This window comes from Protopterus annectens, chromosome 13.part0 (genome assembly GCF_019279795.1).
Source record: "Protopterus annectens isolate FY-2018-M chromosome 13.part0, PAN1.0, whole genome shotgun sequence".
Classification (NCBI taxonomy): Eukaryota; Metazoa; Chordata; order Ceratodontiformes; family Protopteridae; genus Protopterus; species Protopterus annectens.
The window spans coordinates 831,259,775-831,285,483 of NC_056747.1; the positions used below are offsets into that span (position 1 = coordinate 831,259,775).

The 25,709-nt window shown below is 41.4% G+C and overlaps 1 protein-coding gene across 1 annotated transcript in view; it reads right to left on the bottom strand.

Moving 5' to 3' along the window:
* The window catches only part of LOC122787696 (BCAS3 microtubule associated cell migration factor), a 4,651,713-nt gene that overhangs the window by 4,539,920 nt on the left and 86,084 nt on the right, over window positions 1–25,709 (bottom strand). Inside the window, exon 2 of the mRNA XM_044054546.1 lies at window positions 11,272–11,348. Within this exon, the coding sequence (XP_043910481.1) occupies window positions 11,272–11,342 (71 nt within the window). The 5' untranslated portion in view covers window positions 11,343–11,348. The remainder of the gene's footprint in view (window positions 1–11,271; window positions 11,349–25,709) is intronic.

Below are 25,709 nucleotides of genomic sequence, written 5' to 3' on the forward strand. Positions count from 1 at the left end.
CCTTGACTGTCTGGACAGATTTTGCTTTCTCTTCCACCTTCTTCAACACTTGCTGTGCAGGGGAGCCAAACAAACTGTGTTTATCCATGGGAGCATCTAGGAGCTTTGATTTTACATGGTCTGTAAGGACTGCTCTTTTAACCATGCATGCCTTCTGATCACTGTACCAGTCATAGCTGATCTAAAAGAAGCCTCCAGTGCATCATAGCCGCATTTTAAGGAATGATTACTGACCTGCTGAATGTTATGTACCATTTCCTGAAGAGACTTTCGGTCTAAAAGTTCAGGCGAGGACAGTTTTTTAGTTAACTGATCTAACATAAATTCCTGATACTGAATCATGTGGAATTGACAGTTTAAGGCCCTAGCAGAAAGAGTAGCAGAAGTATAAACTTTTTTACCCCATCTCTCTAAGGCCCTAGATTCCCTTTCAGAGGGGAGGGTTTTTTTGGCAGAGGTAGCTGCTACAGCCTTGGGGCCCTGTGAAATAGATGGCAAATGCAAAAAGGTCCTAAGCCTTTTCCTAGAGTCTGAAAAATCCTGGCCCTGCCATTGAAATTGTTCCCTCATAGCATGCAAGGTTTCCCCAAAAGAAAATTCCTCAGGAGGAGAGGCAGAAGGAATGGAGTCTTCTGCATCAGAGTCCTCATATGGAGAATAAGGGCCTTCTGGAGGGTATTTTCTGAATCATCAGAGGAGTAATCTGTAGAAACTGGCTCAGGGGGCTCTGCTCTAGGCCTCTTCTCTGGAGGGGGGTGAGAGGCCATGTCAGGGTGAGGCTGGGATCCCCTGATCAAAGAAATGAGATCCTCTGCTAGACTAAGCATTTGAGTACTAGAGCTAGGCCTGTGAGAGGGGGTTTTAGCAGGCACGGTCTTGGTTGATTTTGCTGCTTTAGCCCTGGTAAAAGCCTTAATTGACATGGATGCAGGGGGCCTAGCAGCTCCACGTGCAGGAGTAGATATATCTAAAGGGATAGTATCTGATAAATCCTGTGAACCTGTAAGAGCAGGTGGAATTTCAGTAGCAGATTCAGCCATGCTGGATGAGGCCTCGGTAGGAGGCAAGCTTTCGGCCAAAGGAAGAACCGAGGACTCTGTTTCAGCCGAAACAGAGACACTCGCGGTTGACTTAACCGCGGTTTCGGCCGAAACCGCGGACCGTGAGTGTCGGTCCTTTTCCTTACGCTTTTTAACTAATTGTGGTCGGAGTCTCCGACGGCATGTTGTAAGCAAAAGCGGAGCCGAAAAACTCCTCTGCAAACTCCGACCGACGTCTAAGTGTCCGTCGGTTGAAGGAAGCACAGGCTAGACTAGCTGCTACGTCGTGGTCTGGGCCTAAACAAGGTAGGCAGTAAGAGTGGAAATCTTTATGAGGTATTTGTTTCCCACAAGTTAAACAGTTATTCACTTTTTCTGACATCGGCTGAGGCAAGAAAGAGTCCCCAACGGGGTACTTAGCTTTTTAGAAGTCTTCGGTAGTAGCAATCTCTGGTTCTGACCAACCGGCACTTGCGAACAGCTTCTGCTTTGGGCGCCACGCGGCAAGAAAGACTGAGGAAAATGGCGTCGGCTGATGCCTTTATACCCGGTTAACTGCAGCTATGACGTCGGGTGAAGTGCGACATCAGCCGAGGCCAGACCCAGACTTTGGAATCCGGCCGACCGAAGGGCTGCCTGAGGCAGGACAACCCATTTGTTAGGACTGCAGATGCATCCTTGAAGGACATCTTGATTCCTCCTTGCTTGCTGATGTACCAGACCACTAACATTGTCTGACTGAACTGCAATTGTCCCAGAAGGGAGAGCCAAATGGAAGGCCTGCAACACTAAAAGCACATCTCTCAGTTCCAGAACATTGATATGCAGATGAGCCTCTTGAGATGGACCATGTGCCTTGTACAGTCTTTCCCTGGAAATGCCCCCCCCCCCACCCGATCAGGGAAGCATCCGTGGTCACAATGGCTGTGGGCTGAGGGGACTGAAATGGGCAACTCCAAAGTTCTACATCTGGCCTCATCCACCAAAGGAGGTCCTGTTTGCAGGAGTTGGTTATTCAAATCTGGAAACTGAGGAGGTGATAGTCTGGGAATCATTGACAAAGAAGGAGCCATTGCAGGATCCGCACATGTAGCTTTGCAAGAGGCACTACTGGGATTGAAGCTGCCATAGAGCCTAGGGCCTGAAGAACTTCCCTTGCTGACACTTTTGTTTGAGAGAGAGTATCACCCGGAGTTGAAGCCTCAACTCGATGGAGTTCATGAACTGGGAGTGATACCAGACAGGACTGAGTACTGAACACAGCTCCAACGAACTCTAATTTGTTGCATAGGACGAAGGTTTGATTTCTCCCAATTTATCTTTATTCCCAACAATTTTGCCAGAGAGAGTATAATGCAATGCTGTTATCAGAAGATGCTCTGTGTGTGCAGTGAGGAGCCAGTCATCCAGATATGGAATCACACGGAAACCATGTAGTCTCAAGTGAGCCGTTACCACTGCCAACTGCCATGCATTTCGTGAACACTCTGTGGGCTGTAGAGGGACCAAACGGCAGGGAATGGAATTGATAATGAATGGCCTCTAGCCAGAAGCAAAGCAGACTCCTGGAGAGTCTGTCCATCTTGATGTGGTAATATGCATCCCGGAGATCTATAGAGCACATCTAAACACCTTCTCTTAAAATGGGGAAAAATGGACTGAACCGTCACCATCCGGAATTTGGTTTGGGTGACAGAGATCCAAAATGGGTCTCCAGTCCCCTGTCTTTTTTGGCACCAAAAAGTATCTAGAGTAAAATCCGGATCTGCGCTTGGGACTAGTTGATGACTTTTTTTTTGAGACAGCTTTATAATCTCTGAAGCTGCTTCTTCCCTTTGACTGGGTGGAACATTGGGATGTTTTCTTGGAAGATTTGGTTGAAAAGAAAGGGTTACTGGTGTAAACTCTGGTGATGATACTCTGCACCAAACGATCGGTAGTGATAGACTGCCAGGCAACTTGGTGCAGAGAGAAATGACCCCCAAATGCTTCCAGATGTAAGCAATCGGGCTGTTCCTCAGGAACGCTAATAAGGCTGTCCAGAGAAGGAATCCCTGGAGCCTTTGTTACGAGGACCCCCTCTGCCTCTATAGGGGTGTCTTCCAGAATTATTACCCCTCTGCCCCTGGGAGTATCACCACAATGTGCAGCACAGAAAGGCCCCGAGATTTTTTTATGCCACAATTTTTCCCCTCCTCTGATTCCTGGAAAAGGTACGTTGAGGGTTGGAAAACCATAGGCCTACAGCAGACAGGGTCTTTCAGTCTTGCTAGCACCTTGCTAGCATGTCCTTCACTTTAGAGCCAAAAAGGGATGAAGCTTTGATGGGAGCATTCAGAAAGGAAGACTCGAAGGGGTCCAAATCATGACACCTCATAATGCCCGGACCCGCTGCTCTAGCCACCCCTTCAGTCACATGACCGCAACCTCATGGACGAGTTGGACATTGATTCCAGGGTTGCAAGCTGCGAGGCCACTTTGTCCCTGACCTCGTCAGACAACTGTCCTGCAAGCATCCCAGACCGTTCAGATATCAAGTCCCTCTGGAGCATCATAAAATGTGCCAAATAATTCAGGGACTGTATAGCAAAGGTCACTGATGCAAAAACACGCTTCCCAAGTCTGTCCATGTTGGGCGGGAGGACAGCGGGACTTTCCTTAGCCAAAGTCCTTCTTTGTGGTCGCCACCACCACCACAGCATCAACTGGTAACCTTTAGACCAATGCGGGTTCTCCTCGGGAGGGGAAAGAATTTTGTCTGGTCTCCGAGGGATCTCCTCAATGGAATCAGGGTTCTTTCAAGCACGCTGCACGATGAGCTCGTTGGCAGGCAGGGTCACCCAAGAGGTAGAATGTCGGGCGTGAAAAGCCTGCATGAACACAGACTCCTCTGAAGGGTTGGAGGGCTTCCAGTCACGTCTTTGCATTAACATTTCCAGGATGTCTCTGAAAGAGACATCAGGAGGTGACCACAGGGACCCTTCACCATCATCGTAGTCAGTGCCTTCTGGTAAGGACTCCTCGGGTGAGTCCATGTAGTTTCTCTTGCACATCTTTCGAGGGGCCTCCTCAGTGGGAGTCTCTGAGGAGGACTCAGAGGAGCAGATACCCTGAAGAGGGGTGCCCTGTTGCTTCTCTGCCCAGTGTCCCAGGGGGGTGGTCTGGGACGGCTGTAGCTCAGGGGGCGAAAACTGGGGTTCTGACATCAAAGAAGTGCTGCCAGAAGCAAAAGCCCTCTATATCGCGCGGAAGGCAGGTCCGGCTGAAGGGGGATGGGAGCCCAGAACCGAGAAAGAAACTCTGGACCGGGGTCACACCCCACTCCAACGAACCGCCCGCATGGCGCAGACGAGGCTACCTGCACAGAGGAAAAAACAGAAGAGAAAGATGGCTCCGTACCCAGAGCCAAAGCGCCCATCCCCCAATCCCCAGATTAAGGAAAGACCAGTTCAGCGGGAACCAAAGACCAAAAGGGACAAACTCGGAGCCAGAGTGAGATGCACCATGGGAGCCAAGGTGACTGGTTGCAAGAAGGATGTCTGAGCAGAAGGCTTCGGAACAGACATGCTCGAAGGAGGAGTGTAAGATGGAGTCCATGGATAAGTCCACCCAAGTCCTGCAGATGGATGGGTCTTAGAAAGTAAGTGTGGGGATCCCCCTGGTTAACAGCTGGTCCACAACACACACCATGTCGTGTTCCGACAGGCTCCTGGTGGATCTAGTGGACACTCCGGATCGGGAGTCAGGGCATTCAATGAAAGGGCTATAGGCTTGGCCCAGAAATGGATCTATGGAAGGGGAGTATCGGCTCCATGATGCAAGGTCTGCCAGCACCAAAGTCTCTAGTTTCGAGACTGGAAGTAAAGGGGTCAAATCCAGTGAAGTCGGTACAACGCTCGGTGCCGAAGTGGCATTCTGAGCGGAACTGGTCGGTTCCAAAATGGTAATTAATGAAGTAGTTGAAGGTGTGCCCTGAGCCGAAGTGACTACAGGTGCCGAATTCGAAATAGCATAGTACGGTCTATGATCGGTGCCAGAGGCAAGACCGGTGCAGAAACTGGTGCCTGTATCAAAGGTTTCGAGATGCTTGGCGCCGAGGAAGATGGAGCCGTACAGGCAGACTTATGCTCTGAAGAGGACTTTGAGACCTTTGATTTCCCAGGATTGTTCTGATCACCCAATGGTGAAGAAGGAACAGAGTGGGATCTCTTTTTGTACTTAGGAGGGGTTGAGACATCCATCACAGAAATGGCCTCTGAAAAGGGAGACTTGAGTAACCCTTTCAGGATCAGTTTGTTTTTGCGCTCATTAAGAGTGCATTGACTGAAACTGACAAATGCCACATGGAGTCTGCACCGAAAGGTGGGACACTCCCAAACAGTATACACAGTCATCATGAGAAACACTTTTAGATAACTTGCCATTATATAAAGCACAGTGATTAAACCTTTAAGTACCCTTCTTATCTGACAGCTTGACAGAAAGACACCATAGGCCAACTGTATAATCCAAATAAAACAAAGTCAAACACCATTCAAATAAGTTACAAATATAGCAACACACTATGTAAAAAAAAAAGGAAACCCCTTACTAAGAGACAAAGCTAACAGGTTAGCCAGGAAAGACAATACCAACTATGGTTTTGAAGAAATACCACAAGGGTAAGGGAGGAAAGGCCGTACCAACAATGGTACTTGAAAGTTTACCAACAGTAACCACGGGTAGAGTAGAGAAGAAAAGAAAAGTTTAGACAAAAGAAAAAAAAGACACTGGAAATACTAATCGCTTAAACAATATGAAGATATCAAAAGTTTTTCACAAAAATATCAAATAAAGTTCCACTTAGCTGAGAGTTCGGCTGAAACGCAGCTTTACAGCTACGTGGCATACACGATCTGGAGTAACAGGGAGAAGGACATTCTGGGTAGAGACTTAGCCCTAGAGTTTTTTTTTTTGGATGGCGCAAGCTTGATAAAAAGGCAGACTCTGTTCCGAGGGCTCAGAACCGAACCCATCAGTGATGAATGGAAAGAAAATTAACATCAGATTGAAGGATAGCCACAGCTTTCGCATCCTTTAACTGTAATAAATCATAATACATTTTTATGCCACAACAATTCTGGTCCCACTGAAAAAAATCTTTCATCTAAGATTTAGGAAGAGAAATCTTTTTCACAGAGAATCTGATTAAATGCTTTCCTCAGAATCAGAGAAATCTGACCAAGAAGAATTTCCTGAAGAACAACCATTCCCTTGCAATATTTGTACTGATGGAAATTTGTCATAAAATGAAGGAGCTCTTCTTTTTCTTGCCTAAAGGCCAAGAGGCAAAGAAAAAGCATCAAGAAGTTCCTTGGTAAATCCCTTCAAGTCTTCCCTGTCCATAGAAATAAAATCAGGAGACTAAAGTTCCTCACTAAGCACATACACCTTGACAAAAAAGACGGACTCACAATAACTACACTGGTCAGTTTCCACCTTCCCTTTCCAGGGAAGTGAAGACAAGACAAAAAAATGGTCCTCTCTTGCTTCAGAGGGGCATTCTGATAAAACACAAAGAACACGGTTAACCCTCAGTTTTTGGTGGCTGAGAAAGCTACACCAAGAGAACTGGGGGGGGGGGGGGTTGGAAGTATGAGGGGCAAGCAGCCATAGCACAGTCACCCACCAGCAGCTGAAGCAGGATAGTAGCTGGTCAGACACCTGAAGACTCCTTTGAAACTCTACCCCGTGTGTGTGTGCAAGGGAAGGTACTATATCCTGGAGACTGGAGAATGCTCCATTGGTAAACAAAGGAACAAACTTCAAAATAAAGTAACACAACCTGGACAATTCTGTAACTTAGAAGTACTTGTTATCTACATTTATAAGGTAATTAAACCACAGAGTCCCCCACAAGCACAGCACTCTACCTCATACACATGTTTAAAATCCAAGTAAAATTTCTGTAAGAAATAAAACTTGCTCACAGAAAATTCACACAAGTATCAACGTAACTCATTAGAAACTACAATGACAATCCATTCACATACTACTTTCTACCCAAGCACAATCATTTTCACAGGGGAAAAAAAAAAAACACGTTTACTTAGCAAAAAAATAAATAAATAAATGCATTTAAAAAAAAAATGGAAGCCGCCCCCCCCCCCTTAACAAGGACTTTTCTGCCAATTTCTTGAAGATTGCTAGCTGACTGTTTCACAGGACCTACTAAAAGCAGTGGTCTCTTTTACGGCAAAAAAGCACAGCTTTTTGCACTCAAAAAGGTCTTTTTTATGAACTTTGCTCAAGCTCCTGGCAGCTGCTGCAACTGAAAGGCACTTGAACGGTGACCTATGTTTGAACATCAGTGTTAAACTTCTGTAGGCTTCACATAATGAGTAATTAATGTTCAGCCTATATAATGGGTAATTAATGTTCAGCCTATATTCTTCCCCATATATCCAAATATCAACATGACGAAACTGGTCTATGACAATGGATTGAAGAGTATAAAGACAGAACTGCTGCAAGAACGAAAATGTCATTCATAGAAATCCTTTTTTCTGAGATCACGTTACAGTGAAAATTGGAAAATTTGCCCTTTCCTCACTGTAGTGCGATCTCAGAGTTGGAATATATATTTAGCATGGGGGGGGGGCAGCCCCCCACAAAACAAACAGATTTCTATGAACAGCATTTTTGTTCTTACAGCCATTTGATCTTTTTACTATTCGATCCGTTGTCATAAATCCTAAACACTACTTCTATTAAATAAAATAATAAAAATCAGGACATACAATTCATACACATTATAAAATATTGTAAAATAAAATTTCATCCATTCCATCAAACAAAAAAAAAGATTTATATGGTAGTATACTTTCACAAAAATTAGCATAACTGGAGATCACTATAATACCTATATCTGTTCCCCGGACCAGGAACTATTCAGTATTCTCAAAATTAAAATATATTACTTATACATTATATATAAATAAATAATCTCTACATACACACACCGTCAGTTCAACATACATACAAGATAAGAAACGAAAATTCAAATGATAAAAAACTCAAAGCTTCTTAGACCACCTTATGAGCTCAACAAATGGTTTACTTCCAAAAAAATAACAAAAAATTAATAAATGGTTGACTTACACAACAAAAAATCTAATCATAGTAGTATAAACATTTTAACTCCTCTTTCAAAGCAGACAACTTTGTACCATAGCCTCAAATATGTTTTCAAAAAACAGACAATGTCTCAGCAGGCTACTTCTAGATACAGCAGAACACAAAAAGGAGGCGTTTTCTAGCTCTTACAAATTTTAGGTAATAGATACATTTTAGAAGATTAAAAAAGGCATTCTAAATCGGTGTTCTCTCTCTTATAACCTCTTTATTTATTTGTCCTACTGAAATGTTTTCTCCTTTCTCACAAAGTTCTATGGGCTAATCTCTGCCTTGCCTGCAAGACCTCAAAACAACCGAAGTCCTGTGTGACTTCATACATATTCATAAAACATGTAGCACCAGAAGCACCCACTCAAAATATCTAAACCACCACAGTAACACAACAGAACAATTAGGCAAGAGGGATACCACTCTCAAAGAATTCCCCTCCTCTGGAGCAGACTTCTTTCAGAAAGAAAATTAGCTCCCAAAACTTCTTCAAACTAGATGAGTTGATGGTTAACCATAAACTCACCCCAAGTTGTTCCTTCTACCCCCTACCCCTCATGAAAAGGGAGAGTAATTAGTGGAATTTGTGGTGCTAGGTTACAAATGAACTATCTGATCAACAGCCTAGTAAAATCCTATGAACCACTGTTATCATTCCATTAACAAATCCCAACTCCAACTATTACTACTAGTACATACATCAAAACAAAAACAGATCTGAACTGTCATTAAATCTATAATAAATGGAGTCTGAGCAAAACAATAAAAAGTATTTAAATCAACTGTACAAATAAAGAGTAAAAGACAAAGCCCTTACTACCCAACTAAATTCAGAAAAAATGGTTAACTACAAAGACATGTCATATACTTCAAAATTTACAATCTACTAACTACTGCCATGCTGTAAAGGAATAAAGCCCCAACTACTTCCCAGACGACCTGTATCTGATGTGCAGGCAAAAAGGGTCAACATGCCCAAGCCAGAAGGGGAAGTTTGTCCAAGCACTCCCTGAAGAAAGACACAGTCCACAAAAGGAAGTAACCCTCAAATTGAATAAACAAAAGTATGTCAAGTGGGGAAACGAGAGTAGGGCAATAAATAGAAATCCCACAAAAGCAGCAGTTGCCAGCATGACCTCCCCAACCAGGATGCCCTTAAGATCTGCACTGGACCCAGAGCCAAGTCAGAGAAAGCCTGAGCATAGAAGAAATTGGCAGACCCAGCAATGGAAGGTGGTGGTGTGTGTGTGTGTGCATGAAAGTTGAAAGCAAAGATATTTATACACAGCTTACACAGAAGTAAAACACACTTAAATTTTAAAAAAAGCTAGAAAAAAATTACAATAAATGTTGCTTAACCTGTTCATCAATGAATGAGATATGCTAATGGCCCTGGTTACGTCAATAACAAACACATACTAGGCCAAAACAGCAGACAGAATGAGAAATGTGCAGTACCTCAACGTATCAAAGGAATTCAAAGAACAAATGAAGGGACTATCTACACACAACACTACAAAACATAAAGACAAATCAATATTCCGTGTGTTATTTATACTGTTTTGGTCAATGTTGCTAACAAAGGACCGTATTATATTCCAAATAAGTTTTATTTGGCTACGAAATGCATGGCAAAACATGCATTTCATGTAGTCTACAAGGGAACTACATCACCTGCTTATACAAAATTATAAGGGAAAGCTGATGAAATCATATATTTTGCCATCTAACATCCCAAAAACTAAGCTACACTGGCAGTCAACAAAACATTTCTTGGAAGTTAAAATGGGTTGGAGCTGCAAATATGAATCTGAGAGAGTATGTTATGTATTAAGAAATGAATGCATAAGTATGCACACATGGGTTTTATTCAAGTGGTCAGTAACTCAGGATATTGAACAGAGTAGTCGCACAAGCGCTCAAACACAGGTGATAGCAAGTGCCAGTACTTTTTTGTGGGAGACGGCAGTACAGCAGGAAGTGGGAATTTGCACTTTCCCCACTGTTGTGCAACCTTGGAGATAGTATATAAACAGCAGGGTGTATGGTAGCACAGCGGTTAGCTTGCAAAAAAACACTTGTCACAAGTGTTTAGCCTTTTTGCCCCCGATTAGTTGGGTTTCGATCACTATTATTAGATTACTTTGTATTTGAACATTAAGGATTTTGGCCATTTGACAGATACTCACGCGAACAGCAGTAAAGAAACACTGAATTATGCTACCAATTACAATGCAAGTACAGTGGAATACCAAGGAGTTCATATTATACAATGACCTTACTTTAAAAAGAGACCAAGAAGATCCTTTTACAAATATTTTCATTGTTTAAAAGCACCATGACAGGGAGTGAGTAAATCCTATTACCAACATTGGAGCTACCAGATCAAACACATCCCAATGATGGCCCAACAGCCATGAATGCAATATGAAACACCCACTCCCTGCCACAGCCATGAATGCAATATGAAACACCCACTCCCTGCCAAAGTATCTACTTGCTATTACTTGCTGCAGTCAAAAGAAAACATGAAAATAAAAAAGGAAATCATAAAAATACAAAAGATAAGTTACATCACAAGAGTCTGCCAGAAGAATATATTCTGGCATTGACACATTTTCTCGAGCTCAACTAGCTCTCTTAAAAGCATACTGATCTACATATTGGACATTATGCGCTATGGATAAAAAAATTGGCTAATAAAAACCTTCATGGTTAATGCAGACAACATCCTAACATCTGCTGGACCGGAACTAGAGTACTTGCCTACCCTGCTCTACACAAGTGCGCTGCAGTTGGTCTCCAAATAGAAGTGGCACATCCATTTCTGAAGCCATCTAACAGGCAATGCCAAAATTAGAATCACCAATAAGGACTGCAATCACTGGCTTTTCGTGCATGTACTCCTTCAGCTTGAGTTCACTCCATAAGCAAACTCCAACTGAAGTGCAATATGTATCAAGACTCTTCAAAAATACACTTCACATACATTCCCCTCCACACATCTTTACTTCAAAATGCTAAATTAACTACAAGAACTAATTTATTTTGTCAAACTAATACTTACGTTACAGCTTGTGGCCGGACTACTATTACCCCAGTACTTCTACTTGGACGTCGTGGAGAGTCACTTGCCATGGTTACCTGCAGACACCAAAGTGAATAAAACATAAATTAAGCATACATTTTAAATACAGTGGTCTACAGCATACCACAAACATATATTCTTTACTTCCACAGAATCTTTAATGCCCTACCAACAACTGTTAGCGACACAAAAACAAAGGCCTGCAGACTCTCATTCATAAACCATTTTATCTAGGGCAAACAAAACCATTTCCTTGATGCTGCTTTTCTTTTCACCTTAACAGGATAATTTCCCAAAGTCAAAAACAACTTAAGGAGTTAACTTTCTAGTTACAGAATACGTGCTGTAAGGGAAGGGATGTAAAGCGTTTGGATTCAGACTTCGGTACTATGACAATGAGAAGGAACAGAATCATTATGATGGACTCTTTTTAAAGGACTTGATACAGAAAAGGATGCATTTGTAAAGGAATTTTTCCATATTCAAAATAGCAAAGGCATTTGGAAGGAGAATAATACCCATCCAATTATCCAGTTCCCATTTGAAGGAAGATAGTGTATCAAACTGCTTAATTTGTACTGGCAATCTTTTTATTAAAGGGCGAGGGCCTGACCAGGCTTGGCATATCAATTTTATTTTATAGTTCAGTCTATCAATCTTCATCATCTCTCACGCGCTCTTATAACAAAATCTGGACAAAAGCACCAAATCCGGGACCAAGTTTACATATTGCTCTTATAAAGCTAGAAAATAGCTAGAATAACAGGTTTTGCATAATATGGATTTTCAGAAGATATATCAGTCATTATTTATAGACTTCAACCCTTGGGCGGCCGCGGTGGTGCAGCGGTTAGTGTTGTCGCCTCACAGCATGAGGTTCTCCGGTTCGATTCTCGGCTGGGGTGCCTTCTGTGCAGAGTCTCTGCATGTCCTCCCTGTGGTCACGTGGCTTTCCTCTGGGTGCTCTGGTTTCCTCCCACATCCCAAAGATATGCAGTAGGTAGACTGGACACTCTAAACTGGTCCTAGGTGTGAGTGAGTGAGTCTTCTGTGGAAGGTTGGGTGTCGGGCTAGCAACTAGACACCGTAAAACTCCACTGCCAATCATGAGCGGACAGATGATCTGCTGTGGCGACCCCTAACCGGGAAAAGCTGAAAGATTTATAGACTTCAATCCTTAATAGTTTGCCAATTCCAATTACTATCTACCAGAGTACCCAAATCACATTCCACTGGGTACACTCATAGGGGGGCATTGTCTACATTGTAATTAGCTTGAGTATTTGCTTTCCAAGAGGGAACAATAATGTTTTATTAGTCATTTAGTGCACCTCCATGGCTCTAGCAACAATCATTTCTGTGCTTTTTTTACTTTGTTCAGTATAATCAATAGCATTAGTGCATTCAAGGATTGTCCACAATTAGCAGTCATCCACAAAGCTGGTCAAACAAAGGCTGTCCAAGTGTGCCCTGACTTCTGGGAATGAAATACCAAACAGAAAACGGCTTAGTACAGAACCATGTGGTACTGTCCTAGTCAATGGCCTCTTGGTAGAGGTGAATTCACACACTAACAGTATGTGTCCTGTTATTGAGCCATTTGATTACCCACTTGGCGACAAAGGGGGTTTATACCCAATTGGGACATTTTTTCTGCAATACTCAAGGGTGTAATTGTGCAAAATACCTCCGCTGGCTCAAGTTAGGCGGGATCCATGGTCTTTCCCTCATCCATAGCCTTTGGTGACCTTCTCGAAGTCAACCAGATTTAACAGACACACTCTAGCTTTAACAAATCAAAAATGGTTTGGGTACAGTATTGGGAGATTACCCATGTTCTTGTTGATAAAGTCCATTATGATTCTTTCCATTGCCTAGCAGATGAGACTAGTCAGGCTTACATGTCTAGAATTCCCTGTATCAGCTGATGGTTGACCTTTGTTCAGACAGATGACCATTGCTGTCCACCCTTCTGCCAAAACACAGCATGCACAGAGACTGTGGTTAAGTAGGGATTTAACTGTGTCTAATAGGTTAGGTTTTCAATTACTGAAAAGGCAACCTGGGATGTTGTCAGGGCCACTGATGCCACATTTTTAGCCTTAGAGAGTGCACAGATGAACTGCTCTATTGAGAAAATAAAGCAGAGTAAGGTTTGCATGTATACTTTGGGTGGGACAGGGTGGTGAAGTTTGATCAACATATTGTCAGTCAGCAGGTTTTCTATTGCCTCCAGTTATGTGTCGTAGCATCCCCAACCACCTCAGCACATAGATGTGCATTCCCTTTAAGATATCATACTTTGTTTAAATATGATTTGTGACAAAACCTCCAAATATAACCTAGAGTATGCACACGCCATACAATGGAACTGTTAACACAGGCATACAAATCTACCCATTTCACATCATGACATGTACTGCACATGTGCCTACAAGTTTAATCATTGGAAAGGTGTATGTAATGGCCATGATACAATATATGAACACATTACAAATGAGGTCGATGTGGTTCATGCGAAACAATTAATGACAAGCTTTGACAGTCGCACAATACTTCTGCGGGACACCTGAATATTTACTTAGCAACACAACTGTGCATACAATGAATTCTACAAGGTTGCAAATTAATCTGGACTTGTTATATGTTTCCATATACAACATGTGGATAAAACACGGCATCTGTGACCATGTAATCAGTATGATGCAATACTGCTGTAAGTCTCACAGCATTTCAGGATGGTAGATTTACACATGCACACCTCTTCCATACAATTAACACTGATGGCTGAATGACAACTGTGTAGAATGTTGATATACATCACTACAAAAACACATGCCTTAATAAGGTAATAATATACGGATTCTCTCCACAAGCTCAAAGTTTCAAAACTTTGAACTGCAAATGGTGAAGACCTAAGTTCAAAGTTTTGAAATTTCAAATGGTTTGAATTGAGATCCCAGTACAGAGCACAATGAGAAACCTATCACTTTCCTCACCGTAGTGCAATCTCGGAATTGGTATATTTATTTAGCAGGGGGTGTGGGGGGTGCAGGCAGCTAAACCCCTGCAAAAACAGAATTTTTTAATTTAAATTTTAATTACAATTTTGAAGTTTCAAAACTTTGATCTTATGGTCTCGACAACTTGCAGTTCGAAGTTTTGAAACTTTGGGCTTGTAAAAGTAGATCCCAATATACAGATCACCATCCCATGTCAACAGTCCTCAGGAGGCATATTACTACAGCGGTTATGGAAGGAACATGTAATCAGATGGCAGCAGTTGCCATCAGTAAATTACCTCAAATCAGATTGGAATGCTCTGTTTTAGGGCTAACACACATCCAAACCTCAACATAGCACATGTGGATGACAGCAACATTGACATGTGTAATGTTCATAGTGTCATAGGACATTACTAGGCTAACTGCCAACATCACATACATCATTTAAACCAAAATCACTATATTAACAAATTAAAAGATAGTAGTAGCACAAGCATGTATGTATTTGATTGTATTACGTACTGCCTTTGTCTATATATGGGACATGTGCACCACCCCATGACAATATTAACAACCACACATCCAGTGGTCTGGAGATGGCTTGCTGAGGGTCATGAAAGGGTCTTCTCCACAATGTGTATACGCATCTTTGAGCTGATATCCCCCAGTGTTCTGCAAAAAGGATTTTATGCGGACAGAGGGGAAAAGGGGGGATGTTGGACTCATGGGGCTATGTTAAAAGGTTCTCCTGGGTGGGATTTAAATGGAGATTCAGCAGATTATAATGATGGTAATAACACACCAACCACACACAGCAGTTGACGGAGGTTAGATTTTTGTTTCAAACACCTTTATTGAATCATCATTTGTGAAATAGGCAAACTTACATTCATATAAAAGTAATCTAACTATACTCAATCAACATTATACTTCACATATATTGCTATATACCATATAACCCAAGCAATTCTACATAAAATTATTCAATTCCTGTTTTTTTTTTTTTTTTTAAAGAAGCCTCTTTATTAAACCACTTACTACATAGGCAATCATACATTTATATAAATGAAAGCAAATCAAACCAACAATCCCAATTGCAAGCATTTTACATCACAAACCGTACTCGCTCACTTTCAGTTGCAAACATCATACATCACTTATAATCTACCCAAACTTTCTCACTCAAACATTACGTTCATTCAAGTCCTGCTCCCTTTTAGACCTCATTCCTCTCTTGTATGTACCATTTCCAAAATTCCCATTTTTCTTGTGTAGTTTTGCTCCTACCCTTTTCTAAAGATCTCAATTTCAGCTGTTTTATCTCTGTTACTATATTCACTACTTCCAGTATTAGTTGGTTTACATTTTGGATTTCCATTTTCTAGCAATTGCTTTTTTGGCAGACACCATTATTAGACACAGCAAGGCCTTACCATGTCCAGGTAAATTCAGATTCTGTATCGTATCTCAGAAAAATCATCTCCCTTTTGTTAGGCCAATCTAGCCCCCCCCCCCCCCAACATCTCCCAACACTGCATTCTGCAGGGAACCCTTAAAATCCACCAACTCACTGCACTCTCAGAAAAATACCTCTTTCTTTCCCTTCACTCCTCCAACACTTACTGTCTCTGCCTGAGGAAAATACTCTGGAGTCTACTTGGGGTATAACAATACCTATGTAAACATTTCCAGGCAAAAATCCTACATAATCTAGATTTTCTTGCATAGGACATACATGTATCCTCCAATTGTTTCTTTGTGGATTGCTTATCCAATCTCTGACCCCCTCAGAGATTCTTATAGTCATCATGCAATATTTTAGATTTTCTACTAATTCCTTTTTTAATGGCAACTTCTGTTCTAGATTCTATTAAACACTCTACCAGTGCTGGTCTTTCATTTAGGACTTCCACTATTTCTCTGCCTAAACATTGTTATCAATCCCTGACAGGGAAGGCAATCTCTAACCTTCAGTCCAAATAAATTCTTGGCGTTATCCCATTTTATCATCTTTCCCTCCCTAGCCATTTGTTCCCAATATACCTTGGTGCCTTTGCCAGTTTTCTCCAATAAATTCTTGCCCCCTCTTGCCTACTGTCTTGTAAATCTAATTGCAGTGATCCTATCGGCAGAATCTCCTTTATCCATTCCCATGTTGGTTTAGTTCTTAGAATACTTTCTGCTACTTTATGGATATAATTTTCTGCAGGATTATTGTTATTCTCCTTAAAGGCCTAAATCCAAAATCCCAGTCTCTCCTGTTTGACCTTCCCTCATGTTTCATCATCATCCATTTCCACTTTGAATTATAGTTTTCTGTCTGTGCTATGTATAGCAGTCTTAACTGTGTAGCTCTGAAACACCCCTTCGGATTGGGTAATCCCAATCCACCCTTTTCGACTGGAAGAATCAGCTTCTCACTTGACCTTTGCAGCCCCCCCCCCCCCGACAAAGTTCTACAGCTCTTTATTAATGGCTACCCACAACTTCTCCTCTGGTTGATAAAAATATGCCCAACCTGTATACAAGACTAAAGAGACTATGTATAATATTTTAAGTCTCTTCCCACATATCATTAGCTGCTACACTAGAATTATTACTACATACCCCTATTTCATTGCATCATATCCCCATAAATATGGATATTCCTGAACCAGTTAATGCGTCTGGATACATATTTACAGCGAATGCCTTGGTTTTAGCTTCATTAATTTTGTATCCCAAAATGATTTGAAATGGTCTCAAAATGTTCCACAACAATGTAAAGTCTTTTTCTGGTTTTATCAGGAACAAAATAGTATCTGCAAATAAGGCAAGCTTTTCTTTACTACCATACCAATTATATTCTTGAATTTCTGAGTCCCTTATTTTCTTCGCCAATGGTTCCTGTGCTCAAGCAGAAATCGGAGAGGACCCCATTCACTTCAATTTTCACCTCCTATCCCTCATATATCATCCAAATCAACCTTATATTTTCAGGAAATGCAAATGCTTTCATTGCCCTGCTTATGTCCCAGCTTACTCTGTCAAATGCTTCCTCTGCATCAAGATCCACCAACAACAATGGTATTTTCTTATATTCCGTTTTCCTCTGGATCATTAGTGTTCTGTTAATATCAAATGTTTGCCTCCCCTCCACAAAACCACAGTGATTCATATCCATCAGTTTTGGCCTTACTTTTGCCATTCTTTTAGCCATTATGCACATGAACACTTTATAATCATGGTTTAGTATTGTAGCAGATTTTTTTCAGGTCTTCTGTATTTCTTTATTCCTGGTATCCAGGCAATGCACTTACTAGCCAGTTACTGAAATGTACCCATAAACACGTCTACTGGTCTTATTTGCCAAGTTTCTGTTTTCACACTGGAAGAGCTAGAAATAAGCTGTGCAGACATTTTGGAAGCCTTGACCAAGGTTAGATTTGAATGTTAAACCTGCGTAGTTATACAAGCTGGATTCTATACAATGCACCGCCACACATGTCCAACTGACAAACAGTGTCACAGTTGTTGTGTCTTGCGGCTTTTCCCGATTAGGGGTCGCCACAGCAGAACTCCGGTCTGCTAATGATTAGTAGTTGATTTTTATGTGCAGAGTTACCAGCCCTAACGCACAACCTTCAACGAAGGTACGCCCATTCACACGTCACCACGCAGACGACACTCTGAGAATCGAACCGGACAGCATCTTACTGTGAGGTAACAACGCTACCGCAGCACCACCACTGTACACTTTATAAAGGATAACATCATTGTATGCGGAGATGATACTGGGAGGAGTGTCTGACCTACATGTGGAGTAACATCTCAATGTAAAATTGTCTCCACATTAATATTTGAATGAATACACACACAAAAAAGTCTGCTGGGAGATTAAAACCCCTACCTACCTAGTTACACAAGCTAGGTAACGCTGTAGTTAATGCTCGTGGCAACACAGAGTAATATAGTCAGAGTATACTTCACAGGGGATTACATCATCATTGTATGTCGAGAAGAGGTTTGCAGAACTGACATAACTGCGGACATGCATGTCATTCTAAAACTGTTCCCAAGCTAACAGCTGAACACACACACACACACACACACACACACACACACACACTGCTGTGCCATTTGAACCCCTACCTAACTAGTTATTTCAGCTGGAAAACAGCACCTAAAATTCATGCCATCACAAAAGTTTGACATGATCATGGTCATAGTGGTCTTTACAGAGGAAGACATCAGCATACTGGCATAGATAACATACTGTTAAGAGACTGGTATGCATATAAGATTTGATTTGGTGATTGCAATGTACAAAAATACATTTAAAAAGATCCTGACAATATCAATGTGATGTAATCATGGATGACCAATGTCCAGTGCCAGTATAAACCCACACCAAATGTAACATTGCAGTTGTGCTCTGTTTCTATAGTGTTACTGACAGTGGGACAATTACTGATATATCATTTGCAAGAGCATTGCTGAAGGACACGAGTCTTCAGTGAAGCACACACCCCTGACCTTCTACTGCGTTTGTGAATGCCTATGTGAAGGAAGACAACTGGCCAATGACCAAAGGAAGACCTGCTAAGTAAGTATTTACATAGTGCATCTGCAAGAAACACATTTTCATCAATGATGGCTAAGTGTTAGTGAAGGAGTGATTCCCAATTCATGAATTTAACTTGAACTTGTGAAGCAGTTAGGAACTTGTGAAGTAAGTTAGGAAGTGATGTTATGGGAGTAACAGCCAAGAGATACCATGGTGTTCATATTGTAGTTTATTATTGGAAATGTGCTACAAGTTTTATTACAGAAAACAGCCAATACTACCTTTCCTGAATGTGTGGAGTTCAGCGATGGGCAATCGCAGTTCTTTGTTTAAATGACAGACCTATCACATTCAACCATCATGTAGTGGCAGTGGTCAGAAAAGCCTTTTACTTGGTTTATCTCACAATTAAACAGTGCATCCAGAAAAAAGGAGGAGGTTATTACCTCTATACTCCTCCCTCATTTGACCAAGAATTGAGTACAATGCCCAGTTTGGGATGTACCTCTCCAAACATCTGCACCAACTGGAAAGGCCACTGAAACACCTCGCAAAGAGAATCTATGGCCTCCACCACCCATCCTATGCAGACGGGCTCAAATCACTACCACTCTAGTCGGTATCGTACAGATTGCTCAGGGGTGAGTTGTGTCTCGCCTACAAGGCAATCTCATAACCTGCCCTACTAGAGATGCTCCACATCCGTAAATCTAACTCCTCACGCACTACCAGCTCAAAAAGGCCCGAATCTAATATGCAGCATCAACAAAACATGCTTGAGCGACAGGTTTGTCTCCCAGAGGCTGTCCCATCTCTGGAATAGACTTCCCCTACACATCAAACAGATCACCTCGCTGACGGTCTTAAAGCATATCCTTGATGAGTGGATGGGAAACCACAAATTTATCCCAGGGGTTCCAACTGTGTCCCTCATTGACAGCGGTGACAGGTGCTGAGATTTCTTTTTAGGGATAAACTCTTGGCTAGTCTCGGAAGGGCCCCAGGGCCATTAGCCTAGTAACCTCCTATGATCCTATGTCAACTGGTTCACCTCACTCCACACTAACAGGCTAAGTGTCACTGCAGGGTTATCGGCACTCTGGACATTACCGTGTGTGGAAACTACATCTGCTGCTGAGCTTTGCCTGTGACACCAGGTGCAAGAGCAGCGAGCTCCTGGTCAGATCACAGATGAGAACAGGGTACAAATTCAGATCATTCTTTTTACATAAGGTGCCATGAGGTCATTAGCCAAGTAAAGGTGACCAGGACTGCAAATGTGACAATGCCTACCTCATTACAAATGTGGCAATGCCTACCTCATTACAGATGTACAACTATTAGCTGTTTTCCAGGCCTCGCTGCAACTCTTAATTTAACTGTGTGTACAGCTTTGCAGAATTGACAAGGGGTAGTACATCTTTTGAAAATTATTTCTATGACTCCGGAGATATGCTATTCGTGTATAGCCAGTGTAGATCATTGAGTGTATTGTTCCTATTCAGCCACTGCAGTTCAACAGCACGTGTATAAAAGTACTGAGCGTGTGCACGAACAGTGGCATTGTGTAGACAGACAGACGGAATGCAGTCATGAATGGAGTGAATATGCAAGTGTGTTTGAAGTAATGAGGGAACCAGTTAGCTTAAATACAAGCTCCAATTACAATTCCTGAAATGTTTATGTACAATAAATATCTTGAACCCATACACCACTTCAATGTCTCTTTTGAATGCATGAGACAAGGGGATAGTGCCAGAATGGGATCCAAAGTTGAAGCAACACACAAGCCATGAAGCACAAATGTAGAAGAGAAGGAATATATCGGAGTGAACTCGCAAATAGGTCAGCAGTTAATCAAAGGTACTTAAACTCATTTAAAGGATTTTTCAGTCGCATAATGTTTGGTGAAGCATTCAAAACTTTCTAAATAATTACAGATATAAACGAAATGTCCGAAATTGTGACATACTGGTAAATCTATTCGAAATAAATACAGAAATGTATTTTTTCTTCATTAAATAAAGCCAAAGTGCCCAAAGTCTCTGAAATGTTCACAGTTTTGCATTGTCAAAGTGAAGCCTTTTCAGAGAAACTGCTGTACATTTAAGCATAATTACAAGTACCTGGTCTATGCTTATGTTTAAACGGTTTAAACTTTTTTTGCCATTATGGCAGAGGGATTTTGCAGACCTGAACTGCTTGTGTTAGATAACAATATTGCTGAGAATTGGAGAGTGTAAGAACAAGAATATGATGATATTTTCATACAGGCTGCTTTTTCTGATAAAGGCGCACTGTACAAAAGCCTTCATACTTCTTAACTGAGCAGGCTCGGAAGCCATTGAGAGGGAACTTTCATTCGTGTATGCACCTGCTGTGTATGCAGGGGAGGGGAATAAAGAGGAAAACTGCCATACTGTGATACAGGCTGAAATGCGGGAGGACCTAGAGTGCTTAAAACATAAATTTAAAGAAAAGTGTAACCCTCAAATGAACATCACAATAGAAAGGCACAATGTTTTACACAAAAAAATAAAGCACTTGGTGAAACAATAACCGCATATATTACGGACTTGAGAAAAAGCTAAAACATGCAGATTTGGTGATTTGCAAGATGAGCTGATAAAGGATAGATGTGTGTGGTGTCAATAATGATGCAGTGAGAATGATTTTACTTTGAGATAGTGCTTTAACACTGAGGAAATCCATAGCAATTTGTCAAATATACGAGCTTACAGAAAAGCACACAAATATGCTTACAAATGAGAAAGATGTGCTTGCAGTATCTAACAGTACGAATGTTGAACATAAAGTTAAGATGAAAAAGGGACATAAACCAAAGGGTGTGGTACCACACAACCTTAACCATAAACCAAAGTTTGTTATCCCACACCTTACTGTTAACCTGCTGTAATTGTGGAGGCAACCAAGAACCTAAACCTGAAGAGTGCTTAGATTTGGTCAGCAATGTCACAAATTTAAAAAGTGGAATAATTTCAGAAAGCTTTGCAAGTCTAAAGTGGCACCTACTTTTATTTAAAGAGCATCCAAAGAAGCAAGTAGATCATTTAGAAAGCAGTGAGCAAACTTATGTTGATGGTCTCTCTGATGGGAAACCTGTAGAGCTTAAAGTAGACACTGGGTCCAAGTGCAACGTTATATCAACACAAATGATTGTCAAAGTAAAAGCTGGTGAGAAACTTGATGCAGCAAAAGTGTACAAAACGTATTGCTTATGGTGGTGAAGAGAGTCAAACCGATGGCGCAGTAGCTCTCACATGCCATTCTGCTGGAACAGTTATGATTTGCAGTTTTACTTAATCAAAAAATACATGCAGTCATTATTAGGCCTTAGAGCTTGAGAATGGGACCAATTTCACTTAATGAAGAAATTCACCATATAAATCTGAACAACCACAACAGTTTTACACAAACATTTTTCGTGACTATGCTGATATTTTCAAAGAAAGATTGGCAATCTACCAGTCACATATTCCATGAAGTTAAACCACGAAGTTAGCCCAATAGTCAGACCAGCCAGGGTAGCAATGCAGAGCAAAGTGAAAACAGCACTAGACAGAATGATGAATTTAGGTTTGAGAACTCCAATAAAAGAATAAACTGAATGGGTATCCTCCATGGTCATAGGTCAAAAGAAAAGCTCAGATGATATTCAAATATGTATAGATCCCAGAGATTTAAACAAAGCACTTAAACACCCTCATCATCCGATGCACACAGTAGAAATAGCAGCAGATGTTATGCCAAATGCCACTACTTTTTTCAATCTTAGATGCAAAAAGTTAATTTTGGCAAATTTCGCTGATCACAAATTTTCATTGTTAAACACTTTCTGTACACCATTTGTTAGATACAGATTTTTGAGAATGCCATTTGGGATAAATTCTGCCAGTGAAGTACTTCAACTTGCGATTGAGCAAATGTTTTCGGGTTGTCCATGTGCGATCATGCTAGATGACATTGTAGGGGACAACAGTGAAGATAAACATGACAGAAACCTCAAGAAAGTTCTAGACTATTTGTGAAGTCCATCTTAAACTGAATCCTCAAAAATGTAAATTCAAGCTGAGAGAAGTTACTTACGGGAGTAATTTGTTTACCAGTTCTGGCTTACAACCAGATCTGTCTAAGCAAGCAGCAATTCTTGAGTTGACAGTTCCAGCCAGTGTCACATCTTTGAAACATTTTCTAGGCATGGTCAACTATTTAGGAAAGCTAATCTCAAACTTGAGTGAGCTTTCAGCACCATTACGACATGCAAAAATGTAAATTGGTCTTGGTTAGCACAACACCAAAGAGCATTTCATGTTCTGACACTGAAAACTGCCAGTCCACCCCACACTGAGATATCATGTTCACAAACCAGTAACTCTCATGTTATGCTTCAAAAGTATGGTCTTGGTGCGGCAGGTCTTCAAGAAGGCATACCAGTACCCTGTGTATCCAAAACCTAACTCAAACTGAGATGCAGTATACACAAACTGAAGAGCTTTTGGCATGAGTGTTCGCATGTTTGAAGTTCCAGAATGATATTTACAGCAAACCTGTTCAAACAGAGACTGATAACCAACCTCTAGTGACAATTCTAAAAAAGCCAACATATTCAGCCCCAGCACATCTGCAACGCATGATGTTAAAAGTACAACTTCAATATTGTTTATACCAAAGGAAAATATCTTTACCTTGCAGATGCTTTGTCAGGAGCACCTAGACAAATGGAACAGCATGACAATGAGAAAGAAAACCTTTAAGTCATGGAAGTCAAAAATTTTTCCTCATCACGTCTTGATGAACTCAGAAATCACACAGCTTTAGGCCCTGTTCTTCAGAAGCTGAAACATTTTTTCAGTCAAGGATGGCCAGTGTGACAAACCAGGCTACCACTTGACATACATAAGTATTTTCCTTACCAAAACGAGCTTAACATGGACGATGGAATCATCATGGAAGGTCCTAAAGTGGTAATTCCTTCATCATTACAGCAGGAACATATTAAGACTTTACATCATGGTCACCCAGGGACTGATTCAACCTAAAGAAGGGTAAGAGGCATAGTATTTTGGCCTTCTATGTCAAAAGATATAGAGAAGGAAACTCTAGCATGCTCTATTTGCAATAGTACTAAAACCAACCAACCAAATAACCACTTCATAAACCAGATTCCTAAAATGATCATGGTCGACAGTTGCTACGGATATTTTCTTATGGAATTATCAGCATTACTGGTGGTGGTGCTGTGGTAGCGTTGTCGCCTCACAGCAAGACATTGTGCCGTTAGATTCTCAGCTAGAGCGTCTTCTGTGGGGTGGCATGCGTGAATGGGCATAAATTTGCTGAAGGTTGTGTGTCAAGGCTGGCAAACTCTGTATGTAAAAAATCTACTGCCAATCATTAGCAGACCGGAGTTCCGCTGTGGCGACCCCTAACCGGGAAAAGACGAAAGACACAAAACAAACAGTGTTATACTACTCTTACATAAACTGATTTGAAATTGACCTCCTTCCTAACTTAACGTCTTGCACTTTCATTACAAAACTGGAGAAACAATTTTCTGTCCATGGTAGTCCGCTCAAAGTTGTATCCGACAATAGTACACAGTTTACAAGTCAGCAGTTAAAGAAATTTGCAGAGTCCTGGGGCTATGTCCATGTTACTGGTAGTCCTGAGGATCCACAGTCCAACGGATTAGCTGAGTGTGCAGTTCAAAAGTGCAAAAAAAAAGAAGTTATGTTCTTACCATAACATTCCATGTGAGTTGTTCATCTCACCTTTGTTCTTACACGTGGGTACGGAGTCGATCCATCGGCTCCGAGCCAGCCCCTTTCCAAGCTCAAGATCTCAGAGTAGCTTGAGGCACAGTTCCTATCCCATAATGCTCTCTGACTAATCTCAGATCTAGTTTGCTGAACCCAGCAAGAAAAAATATCACTTAACATACTAATATGCCAAACATACACATGTATACATATATTTACAATTTGCCAAGAAATACTCTGGCTGGACTAAAGGAAAATAGTTAGACCAACCAGACCACCAGTCATACCCATTCTTCAAGAATCTGGAGGAGGAAGGTGGGAGGGAGTGTAAGAACAAAGGCGAGATGAACAACTCACATGGAACGTTATGGTAAGAACATAACGTCTGTGTGAAGTTGTTCAATCTCGCCGTTTGTTCTTACACGTGGGTAGTGTCCCAAACACCCTAATCCAGGATGGCTCACGGGAGTACATTCCTAAGAACAGTGGAACCAAAGGAAGCCCTGTCCACTTTGTAAAGAGTGATAAACGTATGAGGTTTTGACCAAGTAGCAGCTGCACAAATAGTGTCCAAAGGCAAATGGGCTGCATGAGCCAGAGTCGACACAGCCCTGGTGGAATGTGCTTTCACACTACGCTCTAAAGGTTGGTTGGCTGGCTGATGATATATATATTTTATGCAATCAGATAACCACTTTAGCTACAGGCAGCCCCTTTTTATTGTCCGCATGAGAAGAGTTGTTCCGATTGCCTAAACTCCTTTATTCTGTCCAAATAAAACCTCAACTGTCTGTGAACATCAAGTTTATGTAACATATATAAATATATTCTAATTTATTCAAATGGTGTCGGACAAAGGTGGGCAGCTCAATAGACTGGTTCAAATTGACCTCGGAGCAGACCTTAGTAAGAAAGGTGGGATTTGTCTTGAGATACACTCTGTCGGGATGAAAAACCAGATACGGAGGCCTGATAGAAAGAGCTTGCAGTTCCGAAACTCCACGAGCTGAGGTAATAGCCACCAAGAATATTGTTTTCCAAGAAATTAACTTCAAGGGACAAGAAGATGCGGGTTCAAAGGGGGGA